The 16,040-nt window shown below is 35.8% G+C and overlaps 1 protein-coding gene across 2 annotated transcripts in view; it reads right to left on the bottom strand.

Moving 5' to 3' along the window:
* Positions 1-1,546: 1,546 nt before the first annotated feature.
* Positions 1,547-16,040, bottom strand: part of ACTR3 (actin related protein 3) — a 69,370-nt gene continuing 54,876 nt past the window's right edge. For both annotated transcript variants that reach the window (XM_002749510.7, XM_035305073.3), the window contains exons 9-12: positions 9,099-9,191; positions 8,804-8,929; positions 4,389-4,472; positions 1,547-2,794 (exon numbers count right to left, since the gene is read on the bottom strand). In XM_002749510.7, the coding sequence (XP_002749556.1) occupies positions 2,699-2,794; positions 4,389-4,472; positions 8,804-8,929; positions 9,099-9,191 (399 nt within the window). In that variant the 3' untranslated portion in view covers positions 1,547-2,698. The remainder of the gene's footprint in view (positions 2,795-4,388; positions 4,473-8,803; positions 8,930-9,098; positions 9,192-16,040) is intronic.

The following is a 16,040-nucleotide window of genomic DNA, read 5'->3' as shown; positions in this document are numbered from 1 at the left end:
CAAAGCACTGCCTATTAAAAATAAATTAGATAATACCTTTACTACTACAAATGAATCAATAGAAAAGGCTGGGTTTTGCAGTCAGAATCTACTACACTGCTAATATTAAGCTACGTCATATTCTAACAACTCAAAGAAATTGCAGGATAATCCAGCAAAATGCCTCTACTTTACATGTAAACTGAATTAAGGTCCAGAGAGTCCAAATAACTTGTCCAAAATAATACAAATATATTTTCCAAGTTTTAACAAAAAACAAAGTTTAAAGAGCTATATCATCAATTATCAGAACCAGAATTAAAAATTCAATCACTGGCTTCAGTTGCTGCTTTTCCAACGTACCATGCTCATGTTGCTTGATATCTAATCAGTGTTAGAGACTTTAGTTCACCTTGGCCAACCTCTAAATATTTGTAACTGAAGTTGCCTTTAAGTTGAAAGAATGGTATACAATCATAGGGGAGACATATAAACAAATAAGAATACTGCTTCCATCCTATTAGGCTTCACTCCTCTAAAAGTAGAGCAAAAGGGATATCAGGAAATACACAAGAAAGGCTGAAGTTTTGTTTCCCCAAATAAGTATAAGTTTAAAGAAAGTTTTTGACCGTCATGTTTTCGTAGTAAATAGTTAAGAACATCTCTATATAAATAAGCCTGAGATTGTCATCAACAGCTTTATAAACATGTCTTTCTAGCTTATTCACTTACTACCCAACCATCACCGGTGGAAAAGACATATTTACGACAATGCTAACAATACTTTATTGGGCCAGGAGCATGACATCTTTACTGCTTATCAATATAGTTCTGTATCAAAAGATCTTTAATAAAGCAAAGTACAGAACAGTATATACAGTAAGTTCCTATTTGTGTAAAATAAGGGAGCTACATTTATTTCTACCCACACAGAAAATTACAATACTAGGACATCTAAGACATTCCAAGTAGTCTGTGTAATGATGTAAACATGAGACAGGGTAGGGAAAAAACCTTACTTTTGTTAATCTACTCTTTGGTACTGTTTGAATAGTATTTTTATAAAGTCTGTGAAATACTTTTTCAAGTTAAACAAAAAAAGATCTTTGATACTGATGATAATACAACTATAGGATATACAATTTGTCTCTTACGATCCTGTACTAAAAGAATGAAGATTCACAAAAATGACCATAAGATTTTAAATATTCAGATCCACTCTAAACAAAAACTAAAGTTTACTTCCCAATTCTATCTTTATAGGAAAAACAAAATCAAAACACTTTAATGCTTCTTCACTTTTGAGTAGAAGTATTCTAATCCTAATGTGTTATTTTCATGAATAATAGAGTTCAAGTGTTCACTGCTATTGCTAGTAAAAAGATTATAAAACACTTCTCATTTTATCTTTCTATAAATAAATGGTAAAAGTTTAAGTTCACAAGAAATTTTCTACTATACACATTACAGAGATTTCAGTAACTCCCAAATCTCAACACAATCAGAAATTGTATCGCATACATTAAAAACAAAGAATTACACTACTAAAAAAGCAAAAAACCAAAAATAACATTAGAAAAGGTAATTCAGTTTTAATTTATTTTCATCACTTTTTTTCATAATCCATATATTTTAAAAGGCAAAGAAAATTAACTTTCAATGATATGTTCAGGGACTGGCACTAAAAAAAATTTTCAGACTGCAAATGTGTTATACAAATAAAAATATCAAATGGAGATCCAGTTATCAAAATGAAAGCACTCAACATATTAAAAGTTCACAAGTATTTGTATAGAGCACATTAAAAAAGTCAGCTTGCTAACTTGTGATTTTAAAGAACTATTGCAGAAGTTTGAAGAAAATAGATTTATTAGTTAACTTATAAAGAGATTAAAGAGCCTGAAACAAGTATTAAAAAGAAATTTGTGCCTTTATTAGAATGTTGTTAGGCTTTAAATATGCCAATTTTGATAATCAAATTATTGTTGTTGTTTTGTTTTTTATAAGAAATGACACTACAGAACTGCAATACTGGTCCAACACGCTTGTCTTTACTCTTCTTTTAAAGCAAGGAACAGAATGCGAGTAATCAGAAAGCACTAGCAGGCATCAGTTAATCCAAGATACTAGCTCTTAGTTCCAAAAGCACTTGCAAAGAAAACCTTTGGGAGAAAAGGGTGGAAGGGGATGGAAGCACTCCATAATAACTGGAATTCCATGAGTGTGTATGCCAAGTCTCATGAGGCTATTCTTTGAATTTATCCTTTACTTGGTCATGGTTTTTTCCCTCAAATACAATTTTTCTTTGACGTTTTTTCCTCAAAGTATAAAAAGTATGAAATATAAACAAGCTCTTGCATTGCACACTTAGAAGTGTACAATTCAAGCATTATAGAGCTATCTACACACGGATAAATCCCATCAAATCTTGGATAATTCATTAATATACAAAATATCAGGGCACAGAAAGAACTAAAACCCAATTCTTTTTGTTACATATAAGATTCAAATATTCAATCTAAAGAAAAACACAATCACTTTCGCTCTCTTCTACATCGGCATGTTGATAAACTTATTAAAATACTCCTGTATAATCATGTTTGGTCTTACTATTTCAAGTCAGGTTTAAAACCTCAAAACCAGCCATCCAGACAAAACAGGTAATCAGAAAGATTATCTCTTCCCCACCTCCCTAACCCCAATAACTATGAAGTCAATTTTACGACATGACTCCAAACACTGGATTGTGACGACAAATGCTAGGTCCAATTTCTTCATAATCCTTTTTGGTGTGGCATACTTGGTAGAACTCAGGCTGAAAACAAAAATATATATTTTTATAAAGATCAAAAATCTACCATCTTGAAAGTATACTGAAATATACTTTAAGAGTGATGCTTTAAAATAGATGTTAAGTCTAAAATATTTATTAGTCCATTCATGGCATGAAAGCTTAGAAATTCCAGCAACCATGACTTAAAACCAGCTATAAATCTTTATCAGAACTCCAAAAGAGCAATTAATTCCTGTCCCCCTATCCTTTCACACACCTGCTGAGAGAATTCTGAAATTTAGAAGAATAGAAGGTTCTCAAATGTCCAGTCTGTTCTGTTGGGACTTTCCCACACTTTCACTGCACCAGTAATGTAAAGCAGCAGCATTCGCCTAAGGTACAGGTAGACTACTACTAGTCATGCTATGACTATTTTTCACCTAGTTCTAAAAAATGTCTAGATCATTTGCCTTCCTCACTCAAGGTCTGGAAAAGACAGACTGTTCCATGTTGTGTTACCTCATTTCTCAGGAGAAAGTCACAAACTCAACTCGGTTATATGGCCCAATTGAAGAAGACTAAAATTTAGGAAGGAAGTAACTTTCACCTCCTATTTTGGAAACAGTTTTAAATCTAAAGTTGTATAGTTACACAATAATTCAGATGAAATCTCCTTCATTTTAATATTCCATGCACTACCAGGACAAAGTACCAATACTTCTTACGCTAACGGTATTAGAACACCTTTTAAGGGGGCTTTAAAGACATTTTAATTTGGGGACACGGTCCTTGAACAACTCCCTTAACTCAGTGTAGAATAGCATATTGCCTATGCAGTGAAACTTTTACCTTAATGTTTTTAAATACTTAAAAAGAACAAACAAGGACCTTCTAATGACTAAATTACCAATTTTAATGGACCTTTCCCTACAGATAAACTTTAAAACATAGGATAAAATGGTCACTCTAAAATGTCTAGCAAGCTAAAAAATATATATAAACATTAAATTCAAATGACTTCCAATTAAATTTAAATTATTTTCATTTTTTAAAATACTACAAACATATGCATAAAAAGCTTCCAATTATTTTTAGATAAAATTTAAAGGAATTTGTTTTGTTCTGCTCTAAGTACTGACAGACTCCTATCTTAAAAAAATATATACATATAAATTTTAACATAAGCCTCAGCCAGGTATGGTGGTTCACATCTATAAACTCAGCACTTTGGGAGGCTGAGGTTTGGATCACTTGAGCCCAGGAGTTTGAGACCAGCCTGGGCAACACAGTGAGATAATAATAAAGGCTGGGTGCAGTGGCTCAAACTTGTAATCCCAACACTTTGGGAGGCTGAGGTGGGCAGATCACCCAAGGTCAGTTCAAGAGCAGCCTGGACAACATGATGAAACCCAGTCTCTTCTAAAAATACAAAATTAGCCGGGCCTGGTGGCGCACGCCTTGTAGTCTCAGCCACTTGGTAGGCTGGGGAAGGAAAATCACCTGAACCCAGGAGGTGGAGGCTGCAGTGAGCCAAGATCATGCCATTGCACTCCAACCTGGGTGACAAGAGCAAAACTCCGTCACAAAAATAAATAAAATAGTAAACTAAAATAAAAGTAAGCTTCATCACACTCACCGTGGAAGCCAGCATTGATCCTCCAAACCAAACTGCGTATCGCTGCATGTGGTGTGTAATGACTTGTACATCAATAGGTTTTGGCTATAAGAAGACATAGTAAGATCATTTTAACAGTAAATTGAGATAACAATTTCTGTGTCATTTAACCTTAAATGTACATACACAAAAATAATATTTGTACCAAATTCAGGTGGTATCTTACAAACCAGAAACAACTGAGATTGGCTGTCTACAGAGGAAAGGGGTTGAGAACACAGTGAAAGAGATAGGGAGGGAATAAATGGAAGGAAAACAACAATGAGCACACATTTTATATAGTTCTGACTTTAAGAATCACGTTAGTGTTTTGCATATTAAAAAGTAACACCTTAAAAGAAGGGGAGGTATATGGGGCAAAGTACAACAAAAAAAAAATTAAATTGTACTTTTTTCAAACATAAGCACACTAAGTTGAGGAAAGGGACTAACTCAAGCAACTTGTGAACACAATATTTTGATCGCCTTCAGGCTGAAGATAAAATATAAGCAAATATTAAACTCTAGTTGTAGGTCTATTTTTCACAGTGGTATAGATTAACAATTCTGAAACTATTATATACATATTCCAGGATTAAGCAAAAAGATAAATATATTACAGATAATAAGAGCCAGGATTCTGTCAGAGAAGGGCATTACAATATGAAGGGCAGAAAACTAGAGTGAACCCTCTATAACTGGAGACATCAGTATAAATTCATGGTTTTCAATTTATATAGAGAATTAGATATAGATGTATAGACACACACACAAACCCTAGCTCTGATCACTGAGAAGGCCTAGACTCAGTGATATCCCAGTAGCAATGAGCACATCTAGTATCCAAAACTTGGTTCTTAGTAACATTCTCCATTGAAAGGAACAAGACAAGGGTGTCTTGAAGGAAGCAAAGGAGAAAAATGGGCTGATTCCAGGGCCAGAAAAGAGAAAGTACAAGATCAGCCTGAAACACTTCACTGTGCCATGAAGTATGTAAGTAGGCAAAAAAACGATGGGGCTACATCAAAAACATGTAAGAGCCACTTGAATAACTCCCCCCCATCAAGTTTGAAAAAAAAAAATGTGGCATTAAAATTAATGATATGAATGGTATTAATGATAGTATCATATCACAGTGATATTAAAGATACAGACCAGCTGTGGCTCATGCCTGTAATCCCAGTATTTTGGGAGGCCAAGGTGGACGGATCACGAGGTCAGGAGTTCGAGACCAGTCTGACCAACACTGTGAAACCCCATCTCTACTAAAAGTACAAAAATTAGCTTTCCTGTAATCCCAGCTACTCGGGGGCCTGAGACAGGAGAATCGCTTGAGCCCAGGAGGCAGAGGTTCTGGTAAGCCGAGACTGAGCCACTGCACTCCAGCCTGGGTGACAGAGTGAGACTTTGTTTTCAAAAAAAAAAAAAAGATACAAACTACAAAATGAGAATCAGGAATTCATAAGGATATTACTAAAAGAATCAATGAATGTGGGAGAAGGGAAAACTCTTCCTTATAGTAAAACAAGACTTAGAAATATAGAAGAAATGATGGAATTTGCAAAATGCCATTTAGCAACTACCACAGTAACAACTGTTTCAGGAAAGAATCACAATGGATGCTAAAAACCAGTGACTGAAACTTTAATGAGAAACAAGATAGTCTAGAAGTGTCTCCTCATAAGATTCTTATTAAATATAAAGGAAAACATATATCTTTATAGTGAAGAAACCTGGCAGACACAACTTCAACCAAATGCTCAAAGTTAACACACAGGACAAATCCTACCATGTGTTTACTGATACAATGCACTAAAAATGATACAACATCAACTCTCTGGTATCACTGCCAAAAGTACATAATCTGAACCTACTCAAGTAGAAATACTGTACAAAATACATGACTGTCCTCTGCAAAAATGTTATGGTAACGAAAGACAAGAAACATTGACTATGTTACAGATGAAAGCGGCACAGTAAGTAAATGAAACATGCAATCCTTGGTTGGATCCTGGATATGGGGAAAAAAGGTATTTTGTTTTCTTTTTGCTATAAGGGACATTAGTGAAACAACTGGTAAAATTAGAATTGGTTCCACAACTAGATAACAGTACTGGATCAAGGTTAATTTCATGATTTTAATAACTGTAATAATGTTCTTGATTTCAGAAATACGCTAAAATATTTGGGGATAATCAACTATCATATCTGCAATTCAGAGAGAGGGAAAGAGAGAGAGAGAGAGAGAGAGAGAGAGTGTGTGTGTGTGTGTGTGTGTGTGTTTACACATGTTTATAGAAACAGAATGATATGGCTTTTTTCAAAGCTGTCTGGTTGCCGTTAAAAATTATAGACTGAAGGAGAATAAAGCCAGACATAAATACAGATATATAAAGACATGCTATTAAGACCAATAAAAGTTACTACTTAAGTAAAATTAAGGTGAAGAGGGCAGAGTCCTCCAGAACACAAGGTTTCTCCTTTACATGATGAGCATCCTAAGTCTGAAAATCCAAAATGCTCCAAGATTCAAAAACTTTTTGAGCACCAACATGATGCTCAAAGGAAATGCTCATGATTTCAGATTTTTGGATTAAGGATGTTGAATCAGTTATATAATGCAAATACTCCAAAATCCAGAAAAACACAAAATATGAAACACTTCTGGTACAAAACAATTCAAAAAAGGGATATCCAACCTGTTTTTTTAGATATGTCGATATAGTACTGATCACTGGGTAAATTATTTCTTATTTACATTTCGTATTTACAAGTGTGCAAAGAGCTTAAAAATGTTAAATATTCTTACTTTATTAAAATACTATACTCAAAAACATACAGCATTATTTCTTACTTATATATCTGTAATGAATCATTAAGAGCTAAAGTTATTTAATATATCCATAACCACACCATTAAGATAATCAACTTCAATTTTTAAGTATTCTAACAAAAAAAAATTGGAAAAACTCCCGACATGCACAATATTCACACAGTCAATGTAATTAGTATGATTCCCAGAACAGAGAATTTAAAACTATACTTGTAAAACTCAATGACTTCTTTTTTAAGGTAGAAGGTAGGATAGATAGGTATGTGGGTAAGGGGAGTAGATGGATGGGCAGATGAATGGATGAATGAGTGGGTGGACTGGTGGTTTGGTTGGTTGGGAAGAAGATGCAAAAGCAAAGGCAACATTTTAAAAGTCTATTGAGTAGACTTCCTGAAATGTGAAGTCATGACAGTATGGGGACAGAGTTCAATATTTTGCCTTCCACCCAAAACATAACTTTTTACTGCACTCCTAGGGATAGGTTTACTTAAGACAATCAAAATATAGGTGCTGAATACAGTCAACTGTCATGCAATTTCTCAACAATCAGCAAACCCTAGAGTGTTGTACTTTACTTTTAAGTAATTCTGAATGATTGTGGAAATATCAGATAAAGTCCTCATTCTTGGTAATTTTCCAAGAAGGTGTTTTATTTAGCAACTTATCCTCTGAATCAATGTTCTGCTTCAATATTTAACAAGAATTAAAAAAATGAAAAATCTATCTCTAAACAGAGAAAGTAGACATCTGAGAATTTTAAATTAATTTTGATTTTTTTAACCTCAAATCCAAAGGTCCGGGACATGCAATACAAAGGTTGCTTTGCTAAACCACCAATTTGACTGCACACTTTGAGGTTGCTATGTGGGAGCTTTAGATCCCAGTTTTGTTTTGTTTTGTTTTGTTTTTGAGACATAGCCATCACTCAGGCTAGATAGAATGCAGTGGCACGATCTCGGCTCACTGTAACCTCCACCTCCCAGGTTCAAGCCATTCTCCTGTCTCAGCCTCCCAAGTAGCTGGGACTACAGGTGCCTGCCACCATGCCCGGCTATTTTTTGTGTTTTTAGTAGAGACAGGGTTTCACCTTGTTAGTCAGGCTGGTCTCGAGTGCCTGACCTCTGGTGTACCCATTTCAGCTTCCCAAAGTGCTGGGATTACAAGCATGAGCCACCACGCCCAGCCCTGAAGTCTGTTTCTGAGAGCAGGCTTGACTACTCAACATTGGCATCAAGGTCAACTCAGCTGTGTTGTCCTTCTATAGTGGTATACAAAATTTTGTGAATTGTATTGTTGGTGTATGCAAAGAACTCTATGAATTATCTACGAGAGAGGTAGAAAAAAAAATCTTTCCACAGAAATTACTAAAAATTATTTTCCAGAAACGCAGACAATATTCTAAGAGAATCAAATGATCCAGAATATCATGAACGTGAATCTATAACATTAACCATTTCCTGACAGGTTCCTCTTATTTTTCTAAATCAGAGTGAATGTTGGCAAATATTTCTCATCCCAATCCAGGCACCCTCAACCTTCTCACCAATAATTGAGAAAAACCAACCTTCAATCTACCGCCACTCAATTCCTCACTTAATTTCAGACGGGCATCTACAGTTCTTTTCAAATCTCTTTGCAAGCGACGTCCAAAGTCCCTGAACATGGTTGAACCTCCAGAGAGGACAATATTCTACATTAGTGGAGAGAAAATAAATATAATATTTAAAAAGAGAAAAGTTTAAAGATATACAGTACTGAAATGCTCTATCCGTTTTATAAAAGGTGTTTAAAATCAAAAAACAGAATATATAAAAGTTTTTTTAAAGAAAGACCCTGAAAAACAATTTTGTTATAAATACCTTGTAGAGAGGACGTCTGACATCAATAGGACAATTCTGAATTACTTCATCTACAACTTCTGAGATAGGTTGTGTAAAGTCTGGATTAGCAAACTGAAAAATAAATTGGATTTATAATAGAGATCATATCACTACTGACAAATATCACAATAAAAGGTTAAACAAAGTTTTCAGCTCAAAAACAAAAGGCCTTTTAGAAACTATTAATAGCAGTATGTAACAGATTCAAATTGAAGAAACTGAAATCAGAGAAAACTCAAATAAAATTACGATGATTTTATAACTATCAGAATAGCAAACATGTAAAGTCATACATGTATTATGAGCTGGCAAAAGTCTGGATAAATGGAAACTTCCATACAGTGCTTGTGGGTGTATATATTGATATAACCACTCTGGAGAATAATTTGGCAAAAATAAAACAGTAACATAGTCTGGCTCTGTGTCCCCATCCAAATCATCTTGAATTGCACTCCCATAATCCCCATGTGTTGTGGGCGGGATGTGGTGAGAGATAACTGAATCATGGGGTGGTTTCCCCCATACTGTTCTCATGGTAGTGAGTTAAGTCAAACAAGATCTGATAGTTTTATAGGGGTTTCTGCTTTTGCGTCTGCCTCATTCCTTCTTTGCCTGCTGCCACGATGTAAGACAGGACTCCTCCTCCTTGCCTTCCACACCATGATTGTGAGGCTTCCTAGCCATGTAGAACTGTAAAGTCCAATTAAACCTTTCTTTTGTAAACTGCCCAGTCTCAGGTATCTTTATCAGCAGCATGAAAATGGACTAATACAAATAGCTAGTAAAATTTTAAATCGACATACTAGTAACTCCACTTCTTAGAACAAACCCTGAAGAAATTCCCCAAAAATGTATGCTATTACATGTGCATATTTACTGTAGCCTTGTTTGTAAGAGGAAAATCCCATAAGTCCATCAATAGAGAATGAAATAAATAAATGTAGTCAAACCTCATTATTCATGATTCCATATTTGTGAATTTACCTACTCGCTAAAACATATTTATAACCCCAAAATCAACATATAGTCATTCACGGACAAGCACAATTATAGAGCAACAAAAATTTGACTCCACTGGTGTATACTTTCCCAGTTGAGGTTGAACAGGATGACACTGCCTTCTGGTGTCAGCTTTCACCAGTGTCCTTTTCACAGTTCTATTTAGTGCCACAGTTTTCATATTTTTGTTAGTGATTTCGCAATTTAAAATGCCCCCCCAAGCATACTGCTGAAGTGCTGGCTAGTAAGCAAAAGGAGGTTGTGATGTGTCTTCAGAGAAAAAGCAAGTCAGATCGCTTTGTTCAGACATGTTCTAGTGCTATCGGCTGTTAGTTCAATTCAATCCTCATAAATGAATATACTAAAATAATACACTAAATGCAGTGCCTTTAAACAGAAACACACATGAAACAAGGGTAATCATTGATGGGATAACAAAAATGTTACCAGAGGCTCACAGAAACCTAACACTGTATTTCCCCTAGGAGCAATCAATAGCTCAATTTTCACTAATTCAGTGATCTCAAGAACTTTTTGACACATCTACTTTGAATAACAAGTATCAGCTGTATATTTAAATGATGGTATACCATAGTCAAAATAAACTTACTACTTCCAAACAGCTGCCAGGCAAGAAGAGCACACTTTTTAAAAAACTAACTTAAAAAAACAAAAACCAACAACTTGATGCTGGGCATGCTGGCTCACACCTATAATCTCAGTGCGCTAGGGGCCAAGGCAGGAGGATCACTTGAGGTCCAGCGTTTGATACCAGCCTGGGCAACATAGTGAGACCCTGTCCCCACAAAAAGTTTAAAACTTAGCTGGCATGAAAACACACACATGTAATTCCAGCTAATTGAGAGACTGAGGAAGAAAAATTGCTTGACCATAGGAATTCAGACCACCACACTCCAGCCTGGGTGACAGAGAGAGACAGTGTCTCTAAATAAACAAATAATCAAAATCTAGCTCTATTTGGTCAAAAACAAACAAGTGTGGTTTATTAAAAATGAACAAAATATCTCCTCAGCCACTCATTTTTATAATTAGGTTGTAATAATTGAGAGATAATATTCCTTATTAAACTGGGTCTATAACTGTACCGATTATTAGGCATGTGTCAATTTTTTTCCAGTTTTTAAGATTAGTTTTAAATTATTTACAGGCTGTGCATACAGTGAAGAGAGATTTAACATTATCAAAGTGACACATAATAATACGAAATCTTTTAATTTAGATAAAGTAAAACATCACTAAGAAAGATTCTACTGACTTTCATTTTCATAAAAAAAGAAAAGAACCCGGCAGCCAAAAATCTATCTTTTTGAAGCATGCTGAGGATTGTACATAAGGAACTCTAAGAGAAATAACACCAGATATGAAAATGTGGCTCATATTGAGCCTTGAGAACCTAACCTACAGACTAGGGTATATCTTATCTGTTAGGAAAAACACAATAGAGCTCAACTCAGCTGACTCTGTAAGTAATTTAAAGACAAGCTCATGTGCTGGCAGAAAATGGCTTAGTTAGTAAGCGAACAGCAGAAGTGGAATCCTAAAAATTTTATTTTCTATGAACATATCCACGATCTTTGACAACCATTTTCAGCTTCAGACTGTGAAATCTTCTAAAGAGGCTTCAGTTCTCAAAACATTGTGACACTTATGATCCCACAGTGACACTTTAACCTGATAACCTATCATTTGCTCAAACTATAAAAAAAAATTTACTTCTCCAAAATCTGTATGGAGAATATTAACAACCTGACAAAAATGTGTTCTGTAATACTCATTTTTAAAAGTGTTATCAAACTGCTAACACAGAACTTGTAAATTCTTTACATTGTCCTTTGTTGGCTGTACTCTTCAGTACTTACCTAAAACAGTAATACACACACACACACACACACACACACACACACACAAATTAACCTTCCCATAGTCCTTTTCCTACCTATAAGATAGTTTATCTCCTATACCATCTGTAAGTAAAAGGAACAAACAGGGCCATTCATTACTGTGCTATATCTCTGTGACCTTTTTTTTTTTAGTAGTTTTTAACCAAAAATGCACCAAATAGGCCAGGCGTGGTGGCTCAAGCCTGTAATCCTGGGATTTTGAGAGGCCAAGGTGGGCGGATCACCTGAGGTCAGGGGTTTGAGCCCAGCCTGGCCAACAGGGTAAAACCATGGTTGTACTAAAAATACAAAAATTAGCTGGATGTGGTGGCAGGCACCTGTAATTCCAGCTACTCAGGAGGCTGAGGCAGAAGTATCGCTTCAACCTGGGAGGGGGAGGTTGCAGTGAGCCAAGATCGTGCCACTGCACTCCAGCCTGGATGACAAAGTGCGACTGTATCCCCCTCTCCCCGCCCGCAAAACAAAGAATGCACAGAAGAAAAAAAAATACAGAACCTTTAAATATTCATATACCCTAGGATCCACCCACAGAAATTCCGATTTATAAAAAAATGAAGTCTGACTGGGAAGGCTGCAGTGAGCCACAACTGAGTCACTGCACTGGGTGACAGAGCAAGACCCTGTCTCCAAAACAAACAAAAAAAGAGCCTAACACTAAAAAAAAATCTGAAGTTGCAATATAACCAAGTAATACACAGCTAAAGAGACAATCAGCGAAAGCAGCAACTAAGAAGAGTTTCAAGAAGTGTCTGCCTCTAGAAATAGAAAATAAGGAGAGAAACATGCAGGGTACTCCTAGTTTTTGTTAGAATACGTATACCAATACTTTTAAACTATGTGCACGTATATAACTAATTTTTTTTTTTTTTTTTTTGGAGACAGAGTTTCGCTCTTGTTACCCAGGCTGGAGTGCAATGGCGCGATCTCAGCTCACCGCAACCTCCGCCTCCTGGGTTCAGGCAATTCTCCCACCTCAGCCTCCTGAGTAGCTGGGATTACAGGCACGCGCCACCATGCCCAGCTAATTTTTTGTATTTGTAGTAGAGACGGGCTTTCACCATGTTGACCAGGATGGTCTCGATCTCTTGACCTCGTGATCCACCCGCCTCGGCCTCCCAAAGTGCTGGGATTACAGACGTGAGCCACCGCGCTATAACTGATTTTTTTAAAAACAGCTATATCTTTCCTAAGCAGTATGAAACATATTTTATTTACATACCTAAAGCTTCAGGGTTATTTATTTATTTATGAGACAGGGTCTTGCTCTGCTGCCCAGACTGCAGTACAATGGTGCAATGCCAGCTCATTGCAGCTTCGACCTCCTGGGCACAAGCAGTACTCTCACCTAAGCCTCCCAAGTAGCTGGGCCTACAGGCACATGCCACATGCCCAGCTAATTTTTTGTGTTTTTTGGTAGAGACAGGCTCTTGCCATGTTGCCCAAGCTCATCTTGAACTCCTAAGCTCGAGTAATTCACCCACCTTGACTTCCCAAAGTGCTGAGATTACAAGTGTGAACCACCACAACCAGCCTACTTCAAGGTTTTTAAGAAAGCCAAGGCATCAGCTGAGCTCATTTGTCAAGTGTATTCCATTCAAATGCTCATCTCCTATATCCCAATGCTATTATCCATCTATCATCAAGATCCTATTCATACAGGACGTTGGTTCAGGATCTTCTGCAATTTTCTAATTCCTGTCCCCAACATGGAATTTAATATTTTTCTCTAACATTTCAATTTCAAGTTAACTGATCTGCATTAACTGAAATGAGATCTGACATACTAATATTCATCTACTCACATATAAATGACCCATACAAAAATCTGTCCAAACTTCCAGCTACATATGGTTATCTCTCCAGTCTCTTGAATCTCCACTAAAATGACAGCAGGAAAATTAAAAGGAAAGGTAAAGTCCAAGGATGAATCAGGGGGTGAAAAAACAATAAGTAAAATATTTCAATCCTGTTTTGATGACCAAAAGAGATACCAAAAGGGCAAATTGGTAAGAAGTCAATCAAGAACCTTAACATGTAAAGGTGAAACAAGCAGAAAGAAAAGAAAAGAAAAAACAAGCAACTGTTAAAATCCTCTATATAGAATGAAACCCAGCCTCCTCAGTTCCCTTCCAGAACTTCAACCCCAATAAATAAATGAAAGAATTAATAAATTAATGAACAAACAAAATTATGCAAATCAAACCATTGTGGACATAGGCATGGGCAAAGATTTCATGACGAAGACAGCAAAAGTAAAAAATGACAAATGGGATCTAATTAAACTAAAGAGCTTCTGCACAGCAAAAGAAACTATCAGCAGAGCAAACAGACAACCTACAGAATGGGAGAAAATTTCTGCAAATTACACATCTGACAAAGGCCTAATATCAATCATCCATAAGGAACTTAAATAAATTAATAAGAAAAAAAAAAACCATTAAAAAGTGGGCAAAGGACATGAACAATTTTCAAAGCAAGACATATATATATGGCCCAGAAGCATATGAAAAAAAGCTCAGCATCACTGATTGTTAGAGAAATGGAAATCAAAACTACAATGAGATACATCTCATACCAGTCAGAATGGCTATTATTAAAAAGTCAAAAAATATTCTCACAATGTCCCTCTGAAAAATTAAAGAGAAAATATTTTTTAAAAATAAAATTAGCCAAAATAAACAAATGGGATCTAATTAAACTTAAGAGTTTCTGCACAGCAAAAGAAATAATCATTAGAGTGAACTGGCAACCAATAGAATGGGAAAAAATTTTACCATCTACCCATCTGACAAAGGGCTAATATCTAGAATCTACAAAGAACTAAAGTAGATTTACAAGAAAAAAACAACCCCATCAAAAAGTGGGTAAAATATGTGAACAGATACTTTTTAAAAGAAGACAATTATGAGGCCAAGAAACATGAAAAAATGCTCATCATCATTGTCATTAGAGAAATGCAAATCAAAATCACATTGAGATACCATCTCATGCCTGTTAGAATGGCAATCATTAAAAAATCTGGAGACAGATGCTGGAGAGGATGTGGAGAAATAGGAACACTTTTACACTGTTGGTGGGAGTGTAAATTAGTGTAACCATTGTGGAAGACAGTGTGGCAATTTCTCAAGGATCTAGAAATAGAAATACAATTTGACCCAGCAATCCCATTACTGGGTATATACCCAAAGGATTATAAATCGTTCTATTATAAAGACACATGCACACGTATGTTCACTGTGGCACTGTTTACAACAGCAAAGACCTGGAACCAACCCAAATGCCCATCAATAATATACTGGATAAAGAAAATGTGGCACATATACACCATGGAATACTATGCAGCCATAAAAAAAGATGAGTTCATGTTCTTTGCAGGGACATGAATGAATCTAGAAACCATCATTCTCAGCAAACTGACACAAGAACAGAAAACCAAACACTGAATGTTCTCACTCATAGGTGGGTGTTGAACAATGAGAACACATGGACACAGGAGGCAAACATCACACAATGGGGTCTGTTGGGAGGTGGGGGCTAGGGGAGGCATAGCAGGGGCTGGAGAGGTTGGGCAGGGATAACATTGGGAAGAATGCCTGATGTAGGTGACGGGGGGAGGGAGGCAGCAAACCACTATGGCATGTATGTACCTATGCAACAATTCTGCAAGTTCTACACATGTCAACCCCAGAACTTAAAATATAATTTTTAAAAAAGAAAAAATAAATAAATAAAATTTAAAAACTAAAAGAACAAAACAAAACAGGTGCTGACCAGGTTACAAAGAAAAAGAAATGCTTATACTCCATTGGTGGAAGTTTAAATTAATTCTACCACTGTGGAAAACAGTGGGGTGATTCCTCAAGGACCTAAAAGAGAAATACCATTCAACCCAGCAATACCACTACTGGGTACATACCCAAAGAAATATAAATTGTTCTATCATAAAGACACAATAAATATGTATGTTCACTGCAGCACTTCAGAATAGTAAAGACATGGA

The sequence above is a fragment of the Callithrix jacchus genome, chromosome 6, assembly GCF_049354715.1.
Source record: "Callithrix jacchus isolate 240 chromosome 6, calJac240_pri, whole genome shotgun sequence".
Classification (NCBI taxonomy): domain Eukaryota; kingdom Metazoa; phylum Chordata; class Mammalia; order Primates; family Cebidae; genus Callithrix; species Callithrix jacchus.
This window is presented reverse-complemented; position numbering and strand designations above follow the sequence as displayed.